Raw genomic sequence first — 19,096 nt, forward strand, 5'->3', positions numbered from 1 at the left:
GCCTACACTGCCACCATGTGGTAGCAGTAAAAACCAGAAATCTTTAACATTTCTAGCCATTATCTACAAAGTCCTGGACATATTCTTCCTCATGATGCATATTACCAAGTAACTCACATTTTTAGTTGTAGTAGTTTAGAGTCATAAAAGCATCTCGTAGAAAAAGGTGGATATTGACTTATATTGAATAATGTAACATGAGATGTTGCGTGTTGTAGTTCAATCATCAAAAGCTGTGTAGGCTTCTGGTAATTGATGGCTTGTAGAGTTGGTTATTTTCAGTGTCAGTTTCCTTTTTCTTACATAGTGAACATTTTGGAGTTTTTTCAGCTTGTAGAGAAGATAAGACAAGACAAGATAAGAAAGATAACATAACATAATATAAGATAAGATTAGCTTAAATTCTAAAACAATGTATAAAATGTACATCCTGTTGCCATACAATATCTTATACATATACATAATAACCATGTGCAAACATGTGCAAAATAACTTAGACCAGTAGTGCAACTCTGAAGGTCTTAAAGAAAAACCCTGTCAAACAATGCTGGATGGAAATCAGTTCATTTTATTCTGTTATAAAAGCCAGGCAGATTATAAAACATTTCGGAAGAAGGCATTTGTAACAATGTTCATTAGACCAACTTCATTATATTTTACTGAAATGGCTTCATGGTTCTAGTTGATGGAGGATGCGACACCCAGGGAGACATCCTGCTCCCATTTATCCCGATGAATCTGGGTGCAAAGAGGGAAGCCCTCATCCACGAATCCAGATATGTCCGATAGGGGAGCGTAGAGGTTTCTGCGACCAACAGTCTCATAGCCTTGATACACACAGGGGTCACCGTAGATGGAGCTGAAAGTTACCTGATGCAGAATCTTCAATATCCGGTTGCTTTCTGTGACCTCGGTGCAAGAAGACGCCTCAACGTCACTACTCAGACCACATGAAGCCTTCATCAGGGGAGAAGAGTCTTCATTTGTGGGAGGAAAGTCAGTACTCATGCTGACTGGCTCCCACGTGTGGAGACCTCCAGGTCCTGGTGTAGATTTGGAGGATCCAGAGATGCAGTCCAGCTCAGAGCTGTTGCAGGCTGGATAGTAAAGGTGTCGCTTTTCCCCAAGGACTTTTGTTAGATTACATGCAGTGTAATCATCCTCATCGTCATTACTTTTTAAAGCATTCAGGCGAGTGACTGTTCGCATCCATGCTGAAAGACGGGACATACAGGAAAGTTGACAAATCAGCAATTAGCTGTTAAAACATTTCCTGATTTTGTTAACGTTCCTTATAGCGCCTACATTCTCCCACATTTTTCTCCCAGCTCCCTTTTAATGTTTTAATGTAAAAGTGAGATAATGTAAGAACTACAACGTTACAAGTAAAAGTTTTCTTCTGTACAATGTTGGGTATACTTCAATTACGCTTTTTTTGTGTACAATCTGAATCTGCAAATATTGGAGAAGAACAATAAAGTGTCATTGAGTTGAAATAACGTTATTCAAGTACAGTAACGTTACACTTAGAACATGGGGGCACTATTGGACCGGGACAAAATCAGAGGTGCTATTTGTAAGATACATAAAATATATATAAGTACAAATAAAGTGGCATCAACCAAAAAAACTACAATTTTCTTTTAAATATAGCTATATTCAACACATTTGTGAGCTGGCATCCTTAATTCTAGACAACAAGTATCCTTCCTGATCCACAATAGATGTGTAAAATGACTTACTTGGTTGGAAGTATTTCTCCATTGTTGAATTCTGAATCTTTTTTTCTGTCAGGACTGCAGTTGCTGCTCACTCGGCTCGTGAATGTCAACCGACAAAAGTAAATTGTTTTCTGCATCTAAGGAGCATTGTGACAAACTGCCTCATTCTGGAACTCTAATTATGTCACGTTGTATTGTGTTGAACAAAAATCAACACCCTGATACTAAAGGCCACACATTCCCCAAAAATATTGTCACAAAGCTGAATTGCCCTCTTGTACTGTACTTTGTGATTGAGATTTTTATTTTCTACTGGTATCATAGGGAACCTGCTGCTATTATTCAACAACGTTTTCTGTTTGTTTTTAAATGATTCTGTTTGTATGGAAGCCCATTCCTGCCAGCAAAATAAAATAAAAAATCCACCCAAAAAAAATACCAAAAATGAAATATCCACCATCCATAATCTTTTTTTTTTAAATTTGTTTTACTTTTTTCCGGAACAAATACGACATGCAAAATATAAATAATAACATATATATATAATTTTTTTTTATTTTATTTTTTTCGGGTGGATTTTTTATTTTATTTTGCTGGCGGGAATGGGCTTCCATAGTTTTGTGTCATAATTTGTTGTGGCGATATTAAATCATAACCAGCAGGCTGCAACTTGTGGTGTAAAAGGGATTTGCCGCTTGGGATAAGTGGGGTCCGAGCAGTTTTACGTGGCAGCACTAGAGGGAGCCCTCTACTCAGTCTCCACCATCTCCTGAGCTCAAATGAATATAGATGTAAAGTCCATCACAACTAACTGCAACATGAGGCCAAGGGACTGGTATTCAAATAAGACATGAGTTGTGATAGGAGGGGGAACTTTTTTTAATTTCAAATTCAAATTTAGGTCTAATCCCTCAGAAAGTGTCCCAGGTAGAGTACAGCTCCTCTATACCATGCAAACACACACTGTGCGGGCCACACATCTGGAGTTCAGTGCTGCTCTGGGGGGGTTTCTGTCACTGTTCACTGACCCTCTCTCTAAATTTATCAGGACTTGTGTCATCACGTGTGTCTCTCATATTTCTGCTGGCCGACGGGACCGACCGGCTAAGAATAGAAGAGCAGTGACACAGATTAACAGGGCTGGTCTCTCCCTCTCACTCCTTCTAAAATCTGTCGCTCTTACAACCATGAACTTCTTCCTTCTCTGCGTGTGTCTTGACCTTTTCGTATGTTTGACTGGTGACCTCGTCCATTGTAGCGTGGGGAAGACGGGGACAACCTGAAGTTCAAATAAAGAGTTAAAGACCACAGGCAAGAAAGCAGGCCAAGGTTTGATCTGTATCAGTAAGATGTTTGGTCAGCCTTGAGGCTGTTGTTGACCCTTAGTTAAGTAAAGTAAAACCTTCAAATACTGCCTGCAAAAGACCCACGTTTACAATCAGGGATATTCCTTGACAATAACTTTTATCTATGACTTTTATCAATGACAGGAGAGACAAGAGAGTCCTTCAGTGACTCCTAAATGTCACATCTAATCCCGGGATGGAGCAGGATCTCCAGGATATCTGGTGTTGTCCCTCAGAGAGAATTGATCCAGCACTCGACAGACACCCAATCACAGCCAGCCAACTAAAGCCTGATTGGCTGATGACGTGCAGGGTTACTTAAGGTGAGCTTCAAATGTAAATATAAATTGACCATGTTGATGTGAGTCTGTGTGTGTCCAGGTCAGACGAGATAGAGTTGAGAGTTGGAAAGTCACAACAGTTCCTTTGATGACTTTATCCAAACAGCAGCTTTGTTAGGTTAGGGAGCGCTAACATTAGCTAAATGCCAACGCAAACACACCTCACTGCTGCTGCTAATGCAAACAGATTAAACCGAGGCTGCTGACTAAAACACACCTGTTGACAACAAATAATCGAAGGGACTATTTAATGTCACTACATGATGCATTTAGTTGTTGTTATGACATTTTCAGTCGTATCACGTGATCGTCCTCAGCAGAAAAATGGACTATACACAGATTTGGATTTGTAGACGATCAACTTTACATTTTTATGGGCACTAAATTACATATGGGCACTAAATTACATCTTGTGCAGGGGTGCTGGTAGGTAAGAGAATGAATCGTCATTTACCAAAAAACTAGTCTTTTAAGTCCTCTTTTAAGTCACATGTTGGATCTAAAAACTGCACCGAAGTACCAAACTGACAAGAGCAGCAACTCAAAAATAATAGCCCACATTATACACAGGCTACCGTCTGAGTATAATGTATAGTATAAAACCTCTTCAAAGATACCATGTGATACCAACAGATACCAATTGTAATGAAATTTTGTTCAGACAATTCATGGTCCCCAGAGGTTGAAATCTAATCTAACTTTGATGACTTTCCCTCTAGCGCCACCATGAGGTTGACATTCATGTTTTTTATTTCTCAGCAATTGAATGGATTGCAATAAAATTTACCACAGAAATTTGTTCAATAATGACAAAACATCTGCAAAACTTATTACAAGTTGTACTTTGAGTTTAGTGCTAATTAGCAAACGGTAGCATGCTAACACGCTAAACTAAGATGTTTAACATGGTAACATTGAGTCTGCTAAACATCAGCATTACATTGTCATCGTGGCATGTTAGCATACTGTTGTTAACATTTAGCTCACAGAGCCATTAACATGGCTGGAGACTTTTGTTCATATTAAAATCAACATCCACATACTTCATTCTAAAGAGTCTATTAAAGCATATGTATTGGTTTTAAACCCATATCTTCACCAGCAGCAAACTGAGCACCAAGCCTCAGCAGCCAACTGTAATCTGGCATTGAATAACAAGGCTTGAAATAAAAAGCTGCCCACTATTTACGCATCTCTGACAGCAGATAGTCTTTTTCACAATCTCAGAACATAATGCTGGTTATGAACAGCTGCGTAAACACATGAAGCCAGTTTAGGTGAAGAGCTTTCATGACATTTTTGTTTGGCTGACATCATCGCTGAGAGTAGTTAAAACACCATAAAGTTAGCCAGCGGAGAACAACATATCTGCACTTCATCACAGATATCTGGCTCAACACAGGAGATAAGTCTTATCTTGGGCAGTCTGCATGCGAAAGCAAAATGAACCTTCATCAAGGTACCAAGGGATGAAGTGTTGTACAGTGTGTAGAACATTAGACCACAAGGCTGATGGGTAATGCTGGCGGGTCGGTGAGGCTTTGCTTATAGGCAAAGCGGTGTTTTGAGCTAAATCATTATCATGCTCATAAGGCTTATTAATGTTTAGCAGGTATATTTATTACCGTGCTGATCATTGCAGTGTCAGCATGCTAACATTAGCTAACTAGCTCTACACGTAAAGTCAACTGAGGCTGATGGGAATCAGTTTTGCAGGTATTTGACAAACCAAAGTAATGTGAACCTGATGATAGTTAGAGTTCATAGTAATACATCCAATAGTTGTTGAGATATCTCACATAAAATCACAAATGTCAACCTCAACCTGAAGGTACTGGAAAAGTCAACGTCATCCTCAGGAGACCATGAATGTCTGTACAAAATATGAGTGCAAGCTGCTGCTGGCAGTCCAGAGACACGTAGAGGAAATGGATCCAATTTCCTCCAAGATTCCTATCTCACATTCTTAGGATGGAAACAATAATGCTGAAGATTATGCCATTAGTGGATGGCAAAAGAAACAAACAAATTGGTCATACTACCCAGTAGTATTAACAACAGGAAAAGAAGAAGTAGTTACGCCCTGTCTGTGGATGAGTGAATGAGTCAGTCATCTTCTCTAGCGCCAAATAGAAAGGGAGGTGATTATTAAATAACACCAAAACCACCTAAGATAGATGAACTCACCAGATAAATCAAACGACAGCTTGTGTTGTTATCAATCAAACTATGAAGCGACACACACACAGCCCTGATGATGACACATTAGCTGAGTTTTTGAGTGTTAAACTTTAATTATAGTACGACTATTACTATATCTTTATTTTTTAAAGATTTGAAGTAACACTATTAAAAAACAAACATACCTACCTGCATATTCTCTTTGTTCCACACTTATTGAAGGCATTTAATATCTTTCTACGAGAAGCAAGAAATAAACATACAGCTAAGAACAAAGACAACAATGATGACGGTCAAATAAACATGTAACTGTAGACAAGTACGTGAAAAAAGATAATGACATAATAGGCCTATATAAAAAAGTATATAGGCAACAATGAATAACAGCATACAATGTCTATAAGTCAGATTTCTGTCAATTGTAAACAAGAATAAAAAGTGCAAAGAGGGGTGGAATGCTGATTGATTAATGCCACATGTGTTTTTTTATATACCTGAAACAAAAACAGTGTGTGTATATAAAATAGACTAACTTTGCAAAGCCTATAATTTGTATAGTGTCAAAGAAATGAAGGGTTATGTAATGGCTGTGTATTTAAAATAATGTGTTCTTCTGTTACTTCAAAATAACTTTGGAGTTTCGCTTGTGTGAAATTAACTGAATAGTTTGCATACTAGTGCGGAGGACGGACTACACTCCGCTGCAGCAGCCTCGGGGCGGCAGACAGCGTGAGAAGAAGAAAAAGCTCCTTTGACGTCAGCAACGTTAGGTTTCAGTTAGTCCAAGATGGCGGAGGTGAGCGGGTTGAGGAGCAGAAATCACTTCGAGCCCAACTGCAAAAGCCGAGGCATTGACGAAGGTAAACCGTTGTTGATCTTGTCGAGTGGATGTGTGACAGTGAAGCGATTGAGGAGTGAGGAGCCGAGGAGCAAGGGGGTATTAAAACAATGGACTTTTGCTTCGATCGTCTTTGTCTTTTCTGAGCGGTTGAACTCGCTTTTCCGTTATAGCCTCTGTTTTCATTTGGTGTCCTGAAAAATGTGGTACCCCGTGTCAGAATGTGTCTCCTCCAACGTTAGTCTGCAAACGTAGTGTCAACACAGTCTAAACTGTGTTTAAAATTAACGTTGAAGCAGAAACATGTTGCCAGCGTGTGTTTTCGCTTTGTCATAACATGTTTTTCCCTCGTTAACTCGAGTGAAACCGATTCCGGCTCGGGTACCAAATTCACCCGCGACACCTGTCGGCTCATTTGTCCCGGACCGTCACTTTCACCTGGCGGCTCGTGAACCAGGAGCTGCACAAGTCACACCTGTATTGGCTTCAAGTGCACGTGTTTGTGAAGTTTTGGAGCAGCTCGCTCTGGCCAACTTAAACTCAACACGTTAATCTTCTCCATTGCACTAATGACTCTGGGATATATTTAAATGCTCTATTATTAGTCCGTTCAGTTCTCCAGCAGACTTATCAACGTTAAACGGCTAATGTTGTCCTCTGAACATGTATTGTTATTTATGTAAACCATAGTCATTAACACACTGATGCTAAAATTAACATATGTCACATCTGATGCTGATATTTCTTGCATTGAATTTGCTTTTTAAATTAAATGTGTTAACTATTTCTTTTTTAAATATCTGGATCAAGGTTGTTTTTCCACTAAATATGCAGTTTTTATTGGTAAATCAGCAACGATTCATGTTCCCATCTGTGACTGACAACGGTGCCGTCCTTAAATTAGATTTAAAGCAGTATTTGGGGGGAAATAGGGCTACTGCCAGCACCTTGTTTATATTGAGTAGTTGATTGACTAAAGTTGGCAACATAAATATCTGCAATTTTGATTATTGATCAATCATCAGTGAGTTGTTTAAACGAGCAAAAATGTCAGGAACATTCACATAATTTCAAGCCTTTTTTGGAGGTGTTCATAGCTAATTCTCAGCACACTCACTGTTATTGTAACCTTTCTCTCACCCTTGTACAGACTCGTAAACAGTTTAATTGTCCGTCTCCCCAAGGCTCCTCACTGAGATACTTTTATCACAATAACCTTTATATCTACTTTCATACGGACCAGCTGACTCTGTGGCAACATTCAGTGACTGCGGCTGCTCTTAGTCTGCACTTTGTCCTCACGAACTACTGATCGGTCTGCTTGCTGCGGTTGAACATTTGCCCTCCTTGATTCCTGTCCAGCGAGGCCGTGGCAGGTTGTCTGTTGGTGTGCATGAAAGTCAGAGTAACTGCATCTACAGTGGATGATTCGTTAGCTCAGACTCTGCAGTGTTGTCTTGACATATAATAAACCTATATAGCCAGTGGTCACTCAAAAGATTCATTTTCTCCAAATGAAATAAGAATGCATAGCCTGGATGTAACATGTGGGGTGTTGAAACCCTGCTTGAGAAGCACTGGTGTTAATTATCAGTCTTGCAACAGTAGAAAAACGACTCCAGCATGAATTTCTCAACACTCAAACTGTCAGTGTTCTCTCCTACGATCCAAAATGTGAAATGTGGTTTTAAAAAAAAAAAGACGGCATCAGCAAATATTTAACATCTTGCTTGCGGTGTTTTTTTTGTCACCGTCTAACTCGCAGCAGTGGTGAGATTTTCCTCGCATGTTTCAACTTCACTCCCAAAGGTTTGTCGGGGTCTTCATTCCTATGAAGGCTCCCGTTTAAGTCAAGTGGTCCGTGGACTTATCAGAGTCTGCCTCAGATATAGTCCAGGGGAAGGGATGTAGGACCGGCCTACACTCTGTTCCTGCCATGCATAGTTAAAGATAGACCCCACACTTGTGTGTCTGTGTGCAATGCTTCGTGTGCTATACAAACTCATCTTATCCCTTCACAACTTTGTGTGTGAGTGTAACGCTGTGCAGAGAAAATATTATATAGGCCAGTTAACATCTGCTCAGTGGCTCCATGATAAGAGGTGAAGTAGCTAATTTTAGTTCTGCCCTCGTTTTGCTGCGAGCTGAGGCTGAAGGACGGTTGCCACTTTATCAAGAGTGTAGCGGTTAAGGTGCATATCGGCAAAGATAATACGTTTTTTCGCCGGCTGTTGTGCTTCTTTGCATGCTTATTGTGTTCTCCTCGCGGTCCCAGCAGAATGGTGTCTTTGTGTGGGTCCCCTCTGAGCCACTTCATCCTGCTGAGAGCTGCACTGGACCCGGATGTGTTCCTGCACGGCCTCAGACTGATGCAGTCTGCTGGGCTAATTTGTGTGCGGTGAGCAGATTACTGTATGGCTAGATTACTGCTCCGTGCATACGGCCCAGCAGAGCACGGCTGCTTTTCCTTTTTAGTGGATTTGCAGCAACTACAGAGTTGATCTCGTGGATGCCCCATTTCCAGTTGTCCTGTTTGGGGGACTCACAACGGCCCTCCCACTTCCTTAAAGTGGCCCAGTGCTGGTGCCTGGATTCAGACAAACCAGCATTACCCCCCCCCCCCCCCCCCCCCTCACGGTCATCTCCTGGAACTTGACGTTGGTTTGATAGTCAGTCAAAGTAAGATAGTGTGTTATTGATCCGGTTTGTTGTTGTTTTTGTCTGCCCTGTCACTGGTTCCTTAGCTTTAGACCAGCAGATAGACGGTGCTTGTTGGGGATTACCTACTGATTGTGGAAAGAAAGGTGTGATCTTTGGTTTTTCTAGCCGTGAAATCTAGCTTGTGTGTTTTGCTGCTGATGTAGCTCACTACCTGGGGACACGTTTGAGATAGACTGGTTGGTACAGCTTCATGCCCTCTTCCTGTGTCAACCGCACAAGGCACCGCTGTCGCTGCTCTCTGTAGTGAACGATGGAGACGTTTGGTTTGGCGGTCTACACCGGCAGAGTAAAATAATTTGGTTCTACTTGCTTGACGTAGCAACGTTTTCTTCTATGCCGTAATAGTATTCACTGTTGGAAACGGGTGGAGTATCCAGGGTGTGTCTTTTGTCCCTGCACTCTTTCTTTAGATGAGTAATTGAATGAGGAAATCAGTGACTTGCATGCAGGTCCAGCGTGTCCATCAAGGGATGGGTCCTGCTGATTTGAATGTGGTGAGAGTCACTGTGGTGCTACGATTAACTCGGTGCAGTTGAATGGCCAGTCATTTGAAATATTTGAATGAGCAATGATTAATGCTAGTTGTCCTACTTGTTCAGTGGCATGCTTGTGGCCGATGGATTCCCACTTTGAGTTTTGTGCTGCAGGGAGTCATCTTAATCCTGCACCCGGCATTAATTCTACACCTGGAAGGGAGGGGAGGGGAGGGGGGGGGGGGGGATTTACTTCTGCACAAAAAAAGCAAGAAATAATGCTTCATAGAGGTCTGACAACTACAATGTAATGCTACCAAGACGAGCTACCCGTCTGTGTGCGTCAGTTTGTGGTTCAGCACACTTTTACTGCAGTTGTGTTACTGTGACAGGAAGGACGGTATCTTACAGTTTTAGAGGAAACATACTGGATACTGAAAAATAAAAGACTTTCATAGAAACCGGCTGAGATGAACAATGTGAAATCGCTGTCCCCGTAACTTATTTTTCTTCTGTCTTTTTTTAATTTTTTTGCTGGCCCTTTGTGATTTTCAGGCTATTTTTGAGCTTGACCTAGATGAGCCGACCAGAGTGGATGACAGTATTTAGCTGGAAAGATCTACAATATGACCGCATGGAGGGCATTTCTCCTTCTCTTAAACTTCTCCAAACAAACTTATGACGATGGAACCTGGTGCTGTTTGATCTTAAACACATAAACCCCGCCTCCACATCTTGCTCCTCCTCCTCCTCACTTTACGCCCCTTGTCTTGTACATTAACGCAGCATGATGTTTATCTAAACAGTGTATTTTAATCTTTTTCTCTCTACTTTGTCCGGTTATCTAAAGGCTTGAGTGGTGTGGAAGATGTCCCCATTTATCGGCACAAGCAGAGGCCTCCTTTAGCCCGGCCCGGGGACCTGGGGGATCAACTGCTCCCCAGGACCACGGCCTCAAACTCGGGCAAAAAAGCCAAGCTCACCCCCTCGCCAGACGAGTTTGTGGAAGGAGAGGTAAAGTGTTGCTGTATTTCTAACATTAAGCTAAGCTTAATCTATGAGAAATCTCTGTGTCTTGTACATCAGGCTCCTGAATGTCTTCACCTTATTTCCCCCCCCTTCCCAGACGCTTTAATTGCTGATCTCAGCGTTGTTATTTTCAGTTCCCTGTTTCCTCCGTACAACCCGCCTCATCATCATTATAACGAACTAAATGCTTTCTCGATGCCAGAGAAAGCCACTGATTGATTGCGAACTCATGTCTTCAGGCTGCTGTGATGGAGGAGGAAGAAGAAGAGGAGGAGGAGGAGGAGGAGAAGGAGGAAAAGGAGGAAGAGGCGAAGGCCAGGCCCATCCAGATCGTCGTGGCCAACGAGGACGAGCACAGCTTCGAGCTGGACGCCGCGGCGCTGGAGCGGATCCTGCTGCAGGACCACGTGAAGGACCTGAACGTGGTGGTGGTGTCGGTGGCCGGCGCCTTCCGCAAGGGCAAGTCCTTCCTGCTGGACTTCATGCTGCGCTACATGCACAGTCAGGTGAGATCAGTCAGTCATCTCCTGCTGATGGTGTGTGTACATGAGCTCAGTAAACATAATTCCTCCTGCACTTTAATATTGTGTAACATTCACAGGCAGTAGAGATTGTGAAAACAGGTGGGCTGGATGAATAAGTAGAGCAGCTGAGATTACAGGCAGCACAGACAAGTGCGTCCCGTTTGGTCTCGTCCTGAGAAAGTGACTCAACCAGGTGACTAACACATGCAGCGTCAACGCGGCGCGGTGGTTTAACTGGTCTCCACCTTCTGGGAAGGTGAACGACAACATATTTCATAATAAGAGTTTGGGAACATTTTTAATGTAATGTTTCGGTCCAATACACCTAATATCCTGTGTAATTACTGGCCTTTTATATAATATCTGTAAATATGAATAACACCAAGTGGTACATTACGCACGCACGCACGCACGCACGCACGCACGCACGCACGCACGCACACACACACACACTTCTCTTGAGCTCTAACACCTGTGTGTCTCAACAACAACTAGTCCTTAAGAAGCAGCCAGGATCACCTTACACTCACTTGCACATACTCTCTCTGACACACACAGACACACTCTTTAACACACACACCCGTAAAGAGGGAGGAATGTTTCTCTCACAGCTGTTATGAATGTTTTCATTCATGCAAGTCTGACCAGATCTGCACATGCTCACATTTTCCTCTGAATACTGATATTGTTTCTTCAGACTGTGGGTCTTCAGTTCCATCCAGATGTTGATGTTGCAAACATCAGCTGTCACAGTCGTGTGTTCATCTGTTGTTATTATTGGACTGCAGCTACACGTACTGCATTCCTGCTCTGTCGTGAGGTAGTGACGAGGCCTTCAGCACAGACGTCGTGTCGTACACACCAAGAATCAGTGTTCATACATACTTTGCCTTGCAAATCAGGTGTTTGCTTGTTGACGCTCTTCCTATTTGTGGTCCGTGGATCTCCTCACATGTCGGCTGGAAATAACAACAAGGTCACAATGTGCTGCTTTAATTTCGCCTTTTTGTTTTTTTAAAGTCTTAACACAACTTCTTTTGGATGAGGGCCTTTTAATGATGCATGAAACAAAAGACTGACAAGATAAACATTACATAAAGCCTTGTGCTGCAGCATATTCTTGTTTCTGTGTGACTCAATCAGTGTCTCAGAGTGATTTGTTCTCTGTACAAACATGAGGACTATGGTATGTTGGTACGATGGTACTTGTGATGAGTGTGATGCTACAGTGTCCTGTGGTGGTTTAAGTCAGCTATCAAGAAAGAACGGAAGAGTTCAGACAAATTTAACAAAACGTTCTCTCTCTCAACCCTTTTTTTCTGTCCCAACCCATTTTCTCATCTCTTCTTCCATTCCTCTTTCCTCTCGTCTTGTCCTATCCTCGTCGCCTCCTTCTTACCTTCAGCAACAACCGAGTGTGTCGTGGATCGGCGGTGATGATGAGCCCCTCACAGGGTTCACCTGGAGAGGAGGCTGCGAGAGGGAAACCACAGGAATTCAGATCTGGAGCGAAGTCTTCGTGGTCGACAAGCCTGATGGCAGCAAGGTAGACGGTGATCAAACAAACGGAACAATAAGTCCCTATGAGCTTCATGTGAGGATGAAGCTCATAAGGAACCTGCTGCAGATCAGATGTTTGTGTTCTAACACTGTAAACATTAAACATAAACTCCCTACGTGGCCGACAGGCTGCAGTATTTTACATCTCTTGCGTCTCTTGTCAACAGGTCGCTGTGCTCCTCGTGGACACTCAGGGAGCTTTTGACAGCCAGTCCACCATAAAGGACTGTGCCACTGTGTTCGCCCTCAGCACCATGACCAGCTCTGTACAGGTGGGACTTAACAAGCTTGTGTTGTCTGGTGGAAATATGCTGTTGCTTCTTCTTTCTCTTACAATGCTGTCCCATGTTGTGTTTCTTCTTTTTGTTTCTCAGGTGTACAACCTCTCCCAGAACATCCAGGAGGACGACCTGCAGCATCTGCAGGTTGGTGTGACATCTTCTCCTCCTCTGGGAAAATAGCACCAAAGTTACAGTGACTCCTGTAACCGGATCATACTTTGTTTTTCCTCTCGCATTCAGCTCTTCACAGAATATGGCCGCCTGGCAATGGAAGAGATCTACCTAAAACCTTTCCAGGTACTGACTGTGAACATGCATGTCGTCTGAGTGCTATATAGAACAAGCATCAACAAGCGTTTTATAATAATAAACATATCTGTAGTATTGAGAAAACAGGAAATGTGTGGACAGTAAGAGTCAAAACTGTGTTTCAGTCGCTGATGTTTCTGATTCGGGACTGGTGTTATCCTTATGAGCACAACTACGGACTGGAAGGAGGCAACAACTTCCTGGACAAAAGACTACAAGTGAGAATCTTTATTTATTTTTTGTAGCAACTTGAGAATGCAGATTTGTTTTTTGTGGACACTGGATATTATTCTACCCTGACCTTTCTACACATTGTTGAAGACATGTGTGCAGCAGGTCACACACTCACTGCTCCTGTCAGACACACCACACCTCTTTTTCATAACCACTTATCTCATCGTCTGTTCAGGTGTACTCAAGTTTGCTTAGCGCGACACGTGTGTGTGTGTGTGTGTGTGTTTACACGCTCCATACATCAGTCAATGACGCTAGAAGAAAAAGCACACACTTTCACTGTGAGTCAATTGTTGTGTGCTGACAGGTGAGGCAGAACCAGCACGAGGAGCTGCAGAATGTGAGGAAGCACATCCACTCCTGCTTCTCCAACATCGGCTGCTTCCTGCTGCCACATCCGGGCCTCAAGGTGGCCACCAACCCGTACTTTGACGGCAGGCTGAAAGGTGAGGAAAAACAATAACAAAGACTAGTGATGGCTGAAGCATGCTGGACTGAAATGTCACGTTTCAGAGGACAATCAAGGTGTGTGTGTGTGGTGTGTTTCAGACATCGATAGTGATTTTAAGAGGGCGCTGGCCAGACTGGTGCCTCTCCTCCTGGCCCCAGATCGCCTGGTGGAAAAGGAGATCGGAGGCAACAAAGTGACCTGCAGAGACCTCCTGGAGTACTTCAAGGTCCTGCAAGATTTCATTAAAGTCCAGTGGTTTCCACACTAATTAAAACCAACAAATAACGACAAACAAAAGCTTGAGGGTGCATAAACGGAACAAAATTGTTTCAGGTTTTTTGCCACAGTGCATGTAAAAAATAATCCAAGTTTAGTCACTGCATAGACACGCAACACGTGTAGCATATGTCCCCCAGGCTGTTGATTTCCTGTGTTATTTTCATTCTTCAGGAAACACTGGTGTGATAAACTGTATTATTGTACATTCCTGCAGGCTTACATAAAGATCTACCAAGGGGAGGAACTGCCTCACCCGAAGTCCATGCTGCAGGTTAGTCACCGTCTTGAGGGATCCTATCAAGTAAGTCTCACACTTATTGGTTATTATCTTGAACCTCATCGTCTTCTCCTGTTCGTCAGGCGACAGCAGAAGCCAACAACTTGACAGCTGTGGCAGGAGCAAAAGACCTGTACGGCAAGAACATGGAGCTGGTGAGCCCGTGTTTATCTTTCAGTCCGGAGGGGGGAGGTGTTATGTTTACAAGAAGCTTGCAGCACACTAACGGAGTCATTTGAATTATTTAAGCTCTAATAGAAAATCTTTCAAAATGGGCCCTAATGCACGTGCAGCTGGAGTTGTCTTCATCTCTTCCTCCGTCGTTCTCAGGTCTGCGGCGGGGACAAGCCGTACATCGCCCCGGCCGACCTGGAGCGCTGCCACGAGGAGTTCCTCGAGCACTCGGTGCGTCACTTCCGCTCCGTGAAGAAGATGGGCGGAGACGAGTTCTGCCAGCGCTACCAGAACCAGCTGGAGTCCGAGCTGGACGAGGCTTACGCCAACTTCTCGAAGCACAACGATGGCAAGAACATCTTCTACACGGCGCGCACGCCCGCCACGCTTTTCGCCGTCATGTTTGTCACCTACGTGGTGTCCGGGCTGACGGGCTTCATTGGCCTGAGCGTCTTGGCGTCGCTGGCGAACCTGGTCATGGGCGTGGCGCTGATGTCGCTCTGCGCCTGGGCCTATGTGAAGTACTCTGGAGAGTTTCGGGAGGTGGGGACGACGATAGATCTGGTGGCCGAGGCACTCTGGGAACAGGTGGGTCCTGTGTGCGTGTGTGTGTGTGTGTGTGTGTGTGTGTGTGTGTGTGTGTGTCCACTCGGAAGATGTCTCAGTCAGTACATATACTTCCTGGTTATTAGCCATTTATCAGCTGATGTATTGTTTGATTTTTGTAAACTCTTGAACGTTGTTATCAAAGTCAAGACTTAAGACAAGACTCCCAATTACTTTTTTAAGTGATCGACGTTTTAATCGCAAATTTAATTTAATCTCCAAATTAAAAACAAAATAAAGTGTTTTATTTAAGTTCCTGCCGGTGGTTTCTGCTGTAGTTTAGTTTCTGTATATTTCTGTGTTTTTGAAAAGAGAAACAAGAATCCTTCTGTCCACTGCGTGTTGATGATCGTCTTCACATCCGTCTCACGAACTCTTAAATCACCTTCCAGCGCTCTGTCCACACTGAAACTCCATCAGCACCCTCTGTTATTTGCTCCATCGGTTGTTGTCCTGCAGACTCAAATGTAGAGTCGGGGTGTTTCTGTGTTTCTTATCTATTTGTAGTTTCATGAATGTTTGCGTTTCAACACAAGCGCAGCCCTCGTGTCTCCTCTGACTTCTCCTTCCTTCCTCTGCTTCTGTGTCTCCTCCTCCCTCTCTGCTTCACAGAGGACAGTGAGAAAGGTGAGGGCTGTTGGTTCTCTGATCTTCTGTTCTCGACATCATTTCCTTTCCTTTTACTTTCTCCACCTCCTGCGGTTTTTCTTTTGTTTCGTTTGTAAGGTTCAACATCTACCCAGTTTTCTCATCTTTTCTTTTCTAACCTTCTTTATTTCTCCTGAATCTGGATCCATCTTTTTTTCTTCCCCCCTCCTCTTCCTGCTCCAGTCTTCCTGTCAGTTCCTCGTTCTAACTCTCCCGTTCCTCCCTGCTGTCCTCTCAGGTGTTTTCCAAACTTTTGGAGCCTGTCAGGAGGCGCCTGGCTTGGCCCGTCTCTCTCCTCCCTTCATTCCCATCAGGAGCTCCGTCTCCTCTCAACAACAACTACAAGAAGATGAACTAGCTGCCGGCCGGTGTTACAGACTGTCGATCTTCCTTTTTCATATCAAAACTTGTGCAGTTTGCTGGCTTCTTGATGGTTAATTTTCAGTCCAATGGTGCTGGATTCTTATACTTTAATGCGTGGACACTGACGGGCCAGACCCATCTCAGGATCTCAAAGACGTGACGCCGACCTAAACGGTTGTTAATTATCTTGGATGATTGATTTCTGTTTATTTCAGTTGAAGAGGTTTTGTTCAGTTGTGTTGTGAATCTTTCCGTGGTCGCTTTTATGTTTTAGTTTCTTTATTTGACCTTAAACATTTTTCTTCCCTAACCTGCTTTCTTTCAGTTTCTTTGTCCCCTTTATGGATTTTTTAATTTTTTTTGGGACTAATTAACGTGATTTGTTCTCACACAAATTCCTCTTTCTGTCTCTTCTCCTGCAGGTTTTGAAGCCACTAAGTGAACATTATATGGAAGACACCGTCAGACAGACGGTGGTTAACTCCATCAGAGCCAGCTTGACAGAACCGGGCTCGCAGCACACCAAGTTAAAGACTCACTGACGCTCTCCCTTCTCATCTTCATCACCCTCCTGCCCACTCGCCCAATGTGTTCAATCCTAGAACTGTGGAACTAGTTCAACACCAAAGCTGACCCTCTTTTAATCCCCCCCTCCCCTCCCAAACGTCCATCTCATCTCATGGCTGCCCCCATCTTTATCTGTTGTGGACCTGCTCTTCATCGCCCCCCAGTGCCTCAGAGCAGGAACTGCAAGTTCACGAGAGGAAGAAGAGAAGCCGGTAACATCGCCAAAACCGGACCTGAAGGACTGTCCTCTTCTCCAGTGTCCTTTGTTGAAGGCACACACACACACACGCACACACACACACACACACACACACACACACACACACACACACACACACACACACACACACACACACACACACACATGCTGGTAGCGGACTGCACTCGCTTCAGGATTGAGCTGCAATTCAGGGAAAACTGACACCGCTGTGGGCAGCTGTTATCAACAATGGATGCAAACTGAAACACTTTTGTCCATTTAATCGTCTTGTCTTACAAGTGAGAGCGCAGTTTACTTTCTCTTCAGCCTGTTAATGAACTTTTCCTACAAGCACAAGTGACTATCGGCTAATGGTGAGATGATTGTCCAGTCTGTCTTCTACAAATCTGAGCTGTGTAGAACGTTTCTTCTTCTTCTGACATGCTACTAGCTCAGCTGCCTGACTCCATTCATTCAGTTCCTCTCAATAAGTCTGGAAGGTTAACCCGGTACCATAATCCCACGCTGGGCTCAGGTTGCTTCTAGACGTCCGCACGTCTTTCCCTTTAATATTTTGTGATTGTAATCGTGGAGAGAACTGTAGGAAGCCTCGAGCTTTGAAGTGTTTTTTAAATTAGGACTAATGTTTTATCTGGCCTTCAGTGTTTGGCGCTCTGCATGGTGTTAAGAGCTACTGTAGCATTAAACTAGCTCACAGCTTTTACAGCCACGGTGTCTATAGTTCGGTAGCCAGGGAGGACTTCCATGTTGAACCATTTTCTCTTCCACTGCCTTTTTTTTTTTTCTTTTTTAAAGCTGCACTAGAAGGTTTCCCTCAGTTTTAAGACCTTTGGGAGCCTTATTTAGTTGAAGCTCAAACTCCTATTACATCTTTAAATGGATTAGTTAAACATTTTGGAAAAATACACTCATTTGCTTTCTTGTATCAGTTAAATTTGTATCACATCTGTAGGATGAATATACAGCCAGCAGGGTGAAACAGCCTAAAGCAGCACCTTTAAAAGCTCAATAATGAACACGGCATATCTTGTTTTGTTAAATTCATACACTAGTGCTGTTTGCCCTTTTTCCAATCTTTATGCTAAGCTAAGCTAACTGGCTTCAGGCTCCAGCTTCATATTCAACGGACAGATACGAGAGCAGTTTACATCTTCCCATTTTAACTCTGCAACAAAGTGAAACGGCGTATCTCCCAAAACTGTTGAGCTGTTTCTCTCTGAGCTCTTTTTCTTGTTGATTCCGTCCACGTTATTTCTCGCCTCAAGCGCCAGTCTCTCACTGTACAGTCTCTTTTTCTGTGATCACATTCGCAAACCGGGCATGTCGTTGGATTCAAAATTTAAATAAACTTTGTCTACATTTTATAGTGAATCAGTTGACAATTGCTGTTTTCTTGATCAACTTTAACAGTCTGGTTTGTTTAAGAATAAGTTGCTGCTGTAAGGTTTACGTTAGTTTACATCCGTTTCATGAGGATGGATGTTAATAGAAACATGTGGTGTGAATATTTGGATTCTGATAGGAAAATCTTTTGATTGTGACGAGTGGGTCGGAGAAAATGTATTGTCTGCCTTTTAATGATATCTCCGGTAATTTATTTTTGAATAAATCATCAATTCAATTCTCTTGGCTCCTTTTTTGTCTTTTATTTTAGGGGATTATTTCTGGGGAAAAGAATCATGTTAAACAAATGGCCAAAAAAGCAATTTCAACATTTTAGTTATAGTTTTTCTCTATTACTTGACACAATTTTCAAGATGTATGCCTCCTGTCTAAACACTGCAGGTATTCCTTTAAGGTATGTAGCCTGTGGGGCAAAACTGAGGGTAGAAATGTGGCATTTACCACACTTTTGGCTGCTGCTTAGTTTTAGTGAGATGGTGTATTCATGCAGTTGGTAACTGTCATGGGAAATCTACATCTAATTAGCCTCCGTTTCACTATTTTATAACG

The 19,096-nt window shown here is 43.0% G+C and overlaps 1 protein-coding gene across 1 annotated transcript; it reads left to right on the forward strand.

Moving 5' to 3' along the window:
• The first annotated feature begins 3,288 nt into the window (after positions 1-3,288).
• Positions 3,289-18,760, forward strand: atl2 (atlastin GTPase 2). Its single transcript, XM_079169017.1, has 15 exons — positions 3,289-3,390; positions 6,268-6,449; positions 10,472-10,635; positions 10,890-11,156; positions 12,580-12,720; positions 12,902-13,006; positions 13,109-13,159; positions 13,256-13,312; positions 13,450-13,542; positions 13,866-14,004; positions 14,108-14,235; positions 14,503-14,559; positions 14,649-14,720; positions 14,896-15,327; positions 16,779-18,760. Exons 2-15 carry the CDS (start codon positions 6,377-6,379, stop codon positions 16,896-16,898), a joined length of 1,899 nt encoding a protein of 632 aa, XP_079025143.1. The 5' UTR covers positions 3,289-3,390; positions 6,268-6,376; the 3' UTR covers positions 16,899-18,760.
• Positions 18,761-19,096: the final 336 nt, after the last annotated feature.

The sequence above is a fragment of the Pholis gunnellus genome, assembly GCF_910591455.1.
Source record: "Pholis gunnellus genome assembly, chromosome: 11".
Taxonomy (NCBI): domain Eukaryota; kingdom Metazoa; phylum Chordata; class Actinopteri; order Perciformes; family Pholidae; genus Pholis; species Pholis gunnellus.

Excerpts from the sequence above, each read along its gene's own strand:
- atl2 (XM_079169017.1), top strand. The coding sequence starts at position 6,377 with ATGGCGGAGGTGAGCGGGTTGAGGAGCAGAAATCACTTCGAGCCCAAC. Across the intron at positions 6,450-10,471 it reads AAGCCGAGGCATTGACGAAG|GCTTGAGTGGTGTGGAAGAT; the intron begins GTAAACCGTTGT and ends GGTTATCTAAAG. Across the intron at positions 13,007-13,108 it reads CCATGACCAGCTCTGTACAG|GTGTACAACCTCTCCCAGAA; the intron begins GTGGGACTTAAC and ends TTTGTTTCTCAG.